This window comes from Chiloscyllium plagiosum, chromosome 1, assembly GCF_004010195.1.
Source record: "Chiloscyllium plagiosum isolate BGI_BamShark_2017 chromosome 1, ASM401019v2, whole genome shotgun sequence".
In the NCBI taxonomy this organism is placed as follows: Eukaryota; Metazoa; Chordata; class Chondrichthyes; order Orectolobiformes; family Hemiscylliidae; genus Chiloscyllium; species Chiloscyllium plagiosum.
The window spans coordinates 13658731-13668799 of record NC_057710.1 but is presented as its reverse complement, the minus strand read 5'-3'; the positions used below and the strand labels follow the sequence as shown (position 1 = coordinate 13668799).

The following is a 10069-nucleotide window of genomic DNA, read 5'->3' as shown; positions in this document are numbered from 1 at the left end:
TTGTAATCTGAGGTAACCCTCTTCGCTGTCCACTACACCTCCAATTTTGGTGTCATCTGCAAACTTACGAACTATACCTCTTATGCTCGCATCCAAATCATTTATGTAAATGACAAAAAGTAGAGGGCCCAGCACCGATCCTTGTGGCACTCCACTGGTCACAGGCCTCCAGTCTGAAAAACAACCCTCCACCACCACCCACTGTCTTCTACCTTTGAGCCAGTTCTGTATCCAAATGGCTAATTCTCCCTGTATTCTGTTAGATCTAACCTTGCTAATCAGTCTCCCATGGGGAAGATCTGGGTGTGCAGGTGCACAGATCACTGAAGGTGGCAGCGCAGGTAGATCAGATTGTAAAAAAGGCCTATGGCATGTTTGCTTTCATTGGAAGGGGCACTGAGTATAGGGATAGGCAGGTTATGCTGCAATTTTGTAGAACTTTAGTTAGGCCACACTTGGAATATTGTGTACAGTTCTGGTCACCTATCAGAAGGATGCGGATGCTTTGGAGTGGGTACAGAAAAAGTATACCAGGATGTTGCATGGTGTGGGGGATTTTAGCGATGAAGAAAGGTTGCATAGACTGTGTTTGTTTTCACTGGAAAGCAGGAGTTTAAGGGGCACCTAATCGAAGTTTATAAGACTGTGAATAGCATGGATAGAGTGGAAAGAATGAGGCTTTTTCCCATGGTGGAGGGGTCAATTACTTGGGGACACAGGTTCAAGGTACGAGAGAAGAAGTTTAAAAAAGATGTGCGAGGCAAGTTTTGCACGCAAAGGATGGCAAGTGTCTGGAGCGTGTTGCCAGAAAAAGTGCTGGAAACAGACACAACAGCAGCAATCGAGAAGCACCTGGACGAATAAATGAAAAGGAAGGGAATAGAGGGATACGGATCCCATAAGCGAAGACAGTTTTAGTATGGAAGGTTAACACTTGGTGGTCCAGGCTTGCTGTATTGTTCTTTGTTCTTGTTCTTTAAGAATGGACCTCTCATATTAGAATTGATCTATTCAGCTTGCTGACTCTCTATATGTATTATTACGTCCTCCTTGGACAATTCTCTTCTTGAGGTGTAAACAATTCCAGCATGTCAACCACATTGACTTAATCAAAGGTAGCCTGCCTCACCATGGTTATGATTTCAAGCTGAATCTCAGGGACAGCATCATATAATTCTTCTTGGCCACTTGGGCCACAATTTCCATCACACATCGTTCAAACATGACAATGTGACAACATCTCATGAATCAGCAATATTGGGGTTAATGGCCTTAAGGATTATGTAACTATGCCAAAGTTCCTTCGCGTACAGCAGACTCACAGATCTGTTGCCCTGATGAATTGAGAGAAGGTTCTCAAGCCTTGAATGTGATTGCTGCTCCCTGATCCAATGGCTGTATCGATAAAGTTATGTTGGGTGGCAGGAAAAGCACCTTCGCATTTTCAGGTACTCCATCAGACTATCTTGTTTCAGCACCAAACAGGTACTCCTTGTAGTAACATCTTGATGGTATCTTGGACTGTAACACCACTGCAGCCTTAAACTTTACATCTTCTGCCGTGTTCCCACCAAGCAGAACAGTCAAGTAACCCTTTGGAAGCTGGCGCTGTCTTGTGTTCTGTTTTTCAACATGTTAATTCTTTGTGATATACATTTCTAAAAAGGTTCCATCTATTCAACATTAACAAACTGATTTTGATGACCAACCATCTTCTTTAATGGCTCTCTTCAAATAGGCAGATAATTTATCAGCTATTTCTGTATCAGTATTAGCTGGTTCACCAGACCCTGTAATATTGTGCAGGAATGCCTCTTGAAGTGGTTAAACCATTCAGATCTAGGACTGAAACTTTCTGACCAACACCTTTCATTGTGCTCGTTCAGTATGGCCTCATACAAGCTTTTGGCTCTCCTTAATGAGCATCAAACCAAGAGGCATCTGGCATTAACTGTGATGTTTGATCCAGACTGCTAGAAGTCTTTCCATGTCCTCCATGATGCTACTTTTAAACTGATTCACCCTACCAGTATATAAAGGTGTACACTTTGTGCACTTTGATTTGTCAGTGTTACCACTGATTGTCAGATGTAGTTGCCCAAACAAACTTGCAATATTGAATGGTGATTCTCCTGCTTGAAGATGTTTTAAAACACCAAATTTTGCTGCCGGGTTGTAGGTTTGTCGATTTCTTTGCAGCAGTCAGCTCACTACTACTGGGGTTTCTACTCACACTAAATCATAATAAGACATAAGGGAATGGGTTAACTACCTCACCTATTCTCTCATGAGCTTTAAAATGGCTCTTCTGCATTCCTATTAAAGATATGAGAATCGCTGGACTTTATTTTTCACCCAAAGAAGCCCTGAGACAAGGAAAGCTCCTCCATGAGTGTGCAGTTGAAGTAGCAACCCAGAATCAAAACTAGCTTCAGTGAAGAAAGATATGAATTAGTAACAGGAGTAGGTCACAGCCCCTTGAGCCTTCTGTGCCATTCAATAAGATCACGACTGATCTGATATTTCCATATTCCTGTCTACCCAGATAACCTTCACCCTTTTCCTTATCAATAATCCATCTACGTCTGTTTTAAAAACAAATTCAAAGGCACTGTTTGCACCATCTTTTAAGGAAGAGCCTTCTAAAGCCTCAAGACTTTCTGAGAGAAAACTAATTTCATCTCTGTCTTAAATGAGTGACCGCTTGTATTTAAAGTGACCCCCTAAGATTTGATCTTCCCATAAATGGAAATATCAGACAGAATTTTTCCAGCACCTGGACAATGTGGGCCAAGGTGAGAAATTTGGGAAAAGCAGGTGAAATGTCCTTGAGATGCTTAAGTCCAACCAAGTGTTGGAATGTGAGATGGGATTCGTGCTAGTGAGTAACAAGACTCGCATGAATTATCACTCGTCATCACCTAATCTCATCGCATTAAAATACAATTTCACGTTCTACCACCAGCCAAATAGAAACAAGAGTCTGCGAAATCCCTGACATGAAAGTCAGAGCAGTTCCCTCACAACTCCAGTTTGCTGCTTGCACCTCTGGATCTCCACCTTACAGGCACAGCATTAACATCTTGGGGTACACACCATGGACTTTGACAGCATGCACAACACATCCAGCTACATTGGTATCTGACAAATACCAGCCTCAGCACAGCATCATGGCATGTCTCCAATCACTTACAGTATGCTTCTGCACTTCAATGGTGCACATTGGAATGCACTGTGACCTTTCATTCTAATGGATACAGAGTCCCTACAGCGTAGAAGCAGGCCATTCAGCCCATTGGGTCTGCACCGACCCACCAAACAGAGGGTCAAACACTGACCCTTCTAACCAGACCCACTATTCTGTCCCTGTACCCCTGCATTTCCCATGGCTAATCCATCTAGCATGCACATCTTTGGATTGTGGGAGGAAACCGGAGCACCCGGAGGAAACCCACGCAGACACAGGGAGAATGTGTAAACTCCAGACAGATTGTCACCCGAGGTCACCCGGCACTGGGAGGCAGCAGTGCTAACCACTGAGCCATAACCAGGGAAAGTTTCTTTACTCAGAGTCGTGAGCCTGTTGAATTCCCCACCACTGAAGGTTTTGGAAGCCAAGTAACTGAATACATTCAAGAAACAGATAGATTTATTTTTATATTTTAAAGGTGTCAAGGCATATGGAGAGAAAGCGGGAAAATGACCTCGAGATAGAGGATCATCCATGATGCGAAAGAATGGTAGAGTAGGCTCATAGGCCGAATGGCCTACTCCTGCTCCAAGTTTCTATGTTTCCATGTCTCACGTTTTTTATAGAAGAGGCCCAAAAGTATGCTATTTAGCCCCAAAGCCGGTTTTGCCTTTTAAATGAGATTGTAGCTGATCTGTAACCTACTCCATATAACTATCTTTGCCCAAACCCTTCAACACCATTGGTTCATAAAAACCTATATTTAAGATCATAGGTTTAAGATTAAAACTTGATTGAGCATAAATTACTGTCTGAAGAAGAGGTTCAAATCTCTATCACAGTATGAACTGGAGATAGATTTCCGATGTAGGGTCAGAAAAACTGATGCTCAGACCTTTTCTATGCTGAGTAATGTGGCACAAATTTCACACACAAAGCGCTTATGAGGCCAGGACAGAGGTTTAGTGTCTAATTAGCAGCGTGTCATATCTCACTGGGTAGTGTGCTGGCTAAATCTCACTTTGTTCATACCCCTTGGTGCCACTCATCTGCAACTAACCTTCTAACACTACTTGAGCAAGCAGAATTGTAAACATCAATTACAATGAGTTTGTAGTTCACTTTTTAAAAATGTTGTAATCCCTCCCACAATTCTTGGCTTTTAAAACAGTCCTTTGCCTATTTCAGTCCATGAGAAAAATGCTGTGAGCAACCTGGAGCTGTGACATAAAAAATGCTAATCTCAGCCTTGAATGAGCTCACCATTTCCTGATGAGCTGAAGTAGCAGGGAGCAATGTCTGGTATATGCAGGCAATCACAGGTGGCATTAAGGTTACCCACTGTCCTCCCTCGAGGCAAAGGTTTTAACAGCAAGTGGTAGATAGGTGAGACATACTGTATCCAGAGACACAAAGAAAACCTGGCTAAAAAGAGATGACAATGGAGGTCAGCAGCAGGAGCAATGACAAGAAGAAATATAAGCAACAGAAAGTCACTCAGGCCATCAAGCCTGCTCCGCTATTCAGTAACAATATGGCTGATCTGGCTGTAGCCTTAAATCCACTTTCCTGCCTGAGCCAAACTCCTGAATGCAACCCTTGATTCTCTTGTCAATCAAAATTATGTCTAATTCAGCTTTAAATATGTTCAGTAACCCAGCGATCACAGTTTTTTGGGAAAGAGAATTCCCAGGACTGATGGGCCTCTGAAAGAAAATGTGAGACCACCTTATTTTAAACCGTTGCCTCAGTTCTAAATTTACCCGAGAATGGGGTCAACATCTCTGTATCCAGCCTGTCAAGGGTGTCAACTAGCCCAGAATTTGTGAAATGTTCTTCAATTAAACAATGCAACGTCTCATCCCCCAAGCCCCCACAACATGAAGAAATTGCTTTTAATATACTATACCAACCAATATTCTTTCTTTCATGCATTGTTTGGTGATATTGTGCTGTTACCTGTTCAGATGAGCCCAGTTGTTCAGTTTCTGCTGTGTTGAATTGGCTGGTGTATAGTTGTGCATCTCAACCAGCTTGGGGAAATGAAACTTGACCACTTCAGCAATTAAAACTGGAATCAAAACATTGAGAATTTCAGAATGCACAGACTAAAACTACCACTGAAGTAACACTGAACTCAGATGTCAGTCATAAAACCTGCCCATTCTGCTAAATTCATTATATAAAAAAACCTACAGGGCACTTTTCTCTTCAAGTTTGGCTCCTATTCTCCTGAAGATATTTACTCCATGCTGGGTTACAGGCTCATGATTGCAGGCAGCCCTCAGGAAATTGATTACTTCTCATTTGCGAACTTGAAAAGTGAGTCACTGACAGACTGATGAAACATAAGAAGCTATTACAATGCTGAATCATATCCCTCCCTCAGGTCACACTCATCAGTCAGACACTTTCTAACTGTTAAATTTCCAATAAATCTAATGTCACTCATTGTGGCATAGAATCTGGGAGAATGATGCTGTACAAAGCCACCTTCCGACTGTGGAAAGTACACCTATGAGGAAACATGAATCATATGATAGAGCAGCACTACACTGAATGGAAGGCAGGTGACAGAAATCATTGGCCCATCAATATTGTTGAAGGTTGTCTCCATTGGAAACAGTCAGACACACAGCCTACAAAAAATTCTTTAAAGTAGGGTAGTGGTGTGACACAGGGCTCAGTGGTTAGCATCACTGCCTCACAGCACTAGGGACCAATGTTCGATTACAGCCTCGGGTGACTGTCTGTGTGGAGTCTGCATGTTCTCTCTGTGTCGGTGTGGGTTTCTGCAGAGCGTGCTCTGGTTTCCTCCTACAGTCCAAAGATGCGCAGTTTATGTGGGCTGGTCATGGTAAATGTTTGGCTACAGGGATAGGGTAGGGGGCTGAGTCTGGGTGGGATACTCTTTGGAGAATTGGTGTAGATTTGATGGGCTGAATGGCCTCTATCTTAACTGTAAGGATTCTATGAAGATGCTAATACATTGGAGCAACCTGGATTGAGATTTTAGGTACAATTACCTAACTCATTTTCGTGATGTTAGTGTCCTGGACAGGGAAATCAAAGAGGCAAAGAGCTTTCTTCATTAAAATTCACCAACAACGTACACACCACAGAGTTTATACTGAGTCCTTAATTTAATTTTAAAAATGTTCAAACTCTATTATAAAATAATAATTCTAATTCAAGCGCAAAAAGCCAAATAGCCTCCTCTTGTGCTTTATCTGTCTAGGATTTAATGAGCTAGATTTTCTCAGTGTTATGAAGATGCCACTTTTACGACACGGGGTAAATCCTCCTGCTTAATTTAACCCAGCAACACAGAAAAGATTTATCCCGTGCAGTAATCTGTGAAAATGCGAGAGGCCAAGAACTCGTTAAAGTAAAAGTAACACTTTTATTTCTTAAAAGTAGAACAGAGAATAATTAACCAACAACCATTTACAACTCTTTCCTCTGACCAATCTTTTATATTTCCTTCTATAACACTAGTCCGATAAAAGTCCTGATTAAGATTTGCAAAACAAAGCTCCTTATCTCAAAACCAGGTAGCTTTTGGGTCCTCTCTATATTCCTGTCTTCTTTTCTTCTTCTTGGGGATTCTGCTTCACGGGCTCCTGATTGATAAAGGTATCTTTAAGAGAGCTATTTTTCAGGCAGTCTTTACATGCTGGTGGCTTGTCACTTCTCCTCCCAAGTGTTCAATTTTCCCTGGTTTTATATCCCTAAAGCATCGGATTGTGTCATTGGCTTTTAATATTTCCAATACACTCAATTCAAACTTGAACGTAGGTTGGTATTTTGGGGTATAATTTAAACTGATTGGCCGAATTTGAATTTGTTTTTGTCTCCAGGCAACCAGCTAATTGAGTTTTTCGGCCAAATGTTATATTACTTTTTTTTCAGAACACTTGGTGCTGTCAGGTAGTTCGACTGGCTTTTCACTTTCTTAAAGGTACAATGTACCCACATCTTCATAACACCAAACCGTTACTGCCCGACGCCTGGAGGAGGAACGCCTCATATTCCACCTTGGGACCTTACAACCACATGGGATAAATGTGGATTTCGACAGCTTCCTCATTTCCCCTCCCCTACATTATCGCAGTCCCAAGCCTCCAACTCGACACCGCCCTCCGAACCCGTCCATCACTGTCCCCTCCGATCTATTACCTTCTCCCTCACCTTCGCTTTCCCAACTACCTCCCTGCAACCCCACCCATTTATCTCTAAGCCCCAACCCACAAGCCTCATTCCTGATGGAGGGCTTATGCCCAAAACGTCGATTCACCTGTTCCTCAGATGCTGCCTGATCTGCTGTGCTTTTCCAGCACCTCACTCTTGACTCTTCATAACACCATTAAACATTCAAAAATAACAGGAGATATTAGATCTGGAATACCTCTCCCCATTTTCACAGCTCCTGATTTGGCCAGGTGGCTGTCATATTTCTTGTCATTTGAAAGTTCCTGTATAGTTTCTACTATACTTGTATGTTATTTCAGTTTTCAGCTAATGGTGTTTTCATGTTTGGACAATCAGTCCACAGATTCATACATTACAGAGACCATTTAGTCCATTGCACCTGTGTTAGCTATCTGAAAGAGCTGTCTAATTAGTTTGACTGCTCTTTCCCCATACATCAGGGCAGCCATATGGGTGGCACGTGGCTCAGTGGTTAGCACTGCTGCCTCACAGCTCCAGGGTCCCAGGTTCGATTCCAACCTCGGGTGACTGCCTGTGTGGAGTTTGCACGTTCTCCCCATGTCTGCGTATGTTTCCTCCGCATGCTTCGGTTTCCTCCTGCACAAAGATGTGCAGTTCAGGTGAACTGGCTGTGTTAAATTGCCCATAGTGTTAGGTGCAATAGTCAGAGGGAAATGGGACTGGATGGGTTACTCTTCAGAGGGTTGAGTTGTTGGGCCGAAGGGCCTGTTTCCACGCTTTAGGGAATCTAATCTTCAAATTATTAATTTTCAAGTACATATCCAGTGCCCTTTTAAAAATTTCTGCACAATCTGTTTCCACCACCTTTTCAGGCTTTGAATTAGATAATAAGAACTCATTGCATAAAAACTTTCCTCATCTCCCTTCTAGTTCTTTGTGCCAATTACCTTAAATCCTTTAACTAAAATCCCCCTTCCAGTTGAAACAGTTTCCCTTTATTGGCTTTATCAAAACCCCTTGTAATTCTGATTATGTGTTTTCCATGTCAGGATGCAGAAAGGAATTACCAGTACAGTTCTAGGGAAAAAGGATTTTAGGTTCATTTGAAGCATATAAGGTTGATTTTCAATGGAGAAAAGGAAATTGAGGAGAAATTAATTGATGGTTTATAAGATTACAACAGTTTTAGATTAGGGAAGACAATCTGACCTCGCTAGATTGTGGATAAGTTACCAGGAAATGCAGATGTAGGTTTTTAGTTAAGAAATGCAGGGCAATGTGAGGAAGTACATCTTCCACTGGCGAGTAGTAATGACTGGAAGATACTGTCCATCTCGTGGCAGAAGCAGAACGTCAATGATTTCAATAAGAAATTGGATGGGAATTTAAGGGAAGGGAAGGGAATGGAAAATTGGGACTAGTAAGATTGCTTTACGGATCAAAAGTATTCTTTATTTGATTTGATTTGATTTATTATTGTTGCTTGTACTGAGATACAGTGAAAAGTAGTGTTTTGCATATTATCCAAGCAAATCATTCCTTATGTAAGTACAACAGGGTAACAGAACAGAATGCAGGATATAGTGTTACAGCAAAAGAGAAAATGCAGAGAAAGATCAATTCTTGCATACAAGGTCTGTTCAAGTCTTATAACAGTGGGGAAGAAGCTATTCTTGCATCTGTTGGTACGTGTTTTCAAACTTTTGTATCTTCTGCCAGGTGGAAGAGAGTCTTTGATTATGTTGGCTTCTTTCCTGAGGCAGCAGGAAGTACAGTTGGAGTTAATGGATTATGTCTCTATGACTGTGTTAATCACTGCTTATTTTCTCATGAAGAACAATCCCAGTTTCTCTAATCTTGCTATATAAGTTAAGTCCTTCATATCCTATACTGTACCATTCTTCACCCTTCTACAAAATGTTTTCATACACTAAATAATATAACATGAGGCTGAAAATTGATTTTCCTCATAACGAATAACAGAAAAGTTGCTAATAAATTGTAGCGTTGCTTCCAAACAAATGGAAAAACTTGCTTAATTTTAGTTACGATCTACATTTAGACAATGTAACAAGTTCTTACAGCAAGATATGCTTCAAGTAGTCCACTGTGTTATGAAAGTATATATATTTTTTGAATGATAGATTCTTGTAAACACATGAGCACAATGGGGATAAGGTGAGTCTGAGCATCCCACCCAGACTTACCTTATCCCCATAACCCTGCATTTCACATGGCCAATCCACCAAACCTGCACATTTTTGGACTATGGGAGGAAATCGAAGCACCGAGGAAACCCATGCAGACATGGGGAGACCATGCAAATTCCACACAGTGTCACCAAAACTGGAATCAAACCAGGTCCCTGGTGCCGTGAGGCAGCAGTACTAACCACTGAGCCACTGTGCTCACCCATTACATTTGATTTCTACTAATCTGTATTATTTCCTAATGTCTGAGCCTGTTTGTATTTATTGCTCCACATTTATATACTTTTGTTTGTTTATGTGTATTTGTACAAAGTTGAAAAATGTGGTGCTGGAAAAACACAGCAGGCCAGGCAGCATCCGAGGAGCAGGAGAATCGACGCTTCGGGCATAAGCCCTTCTTCAGGAATGAGGCTGGTGTGCCAAGCGGGCTGAGATAAAGGGTAGGGGGGAGGGAATTTGGGGGAGGGGCGCTGGGAATACGATAGGTGGAAGGAGG

The 10069-nt window shown here is 41.8% G+C and overlaps 1 protein-coding gene across 2 annotated transcripts in view; it reads right to left on the bottom strand.

Moving 5' to 3' along the window:
• Positions 1–10069, bottom strand: part of LOC122553576 (sperm flagellar protein 1-like) — a 78628-nt gene that overhangs the window by 63801 nt on the left and 4758 nt on the right. For both annotated transcript variants that reach the window (XM_043697635.1, XM_043697731.1), the window contains exon 2: positions 5150–5261. In XM_043697635.1, the coding sequence (XP_043553570.1) occupies positions 5150–5261 (112 nt within the window). The remainder of the gene's footprint in view (positions 1–5149; positions 5262–10069) is intronic.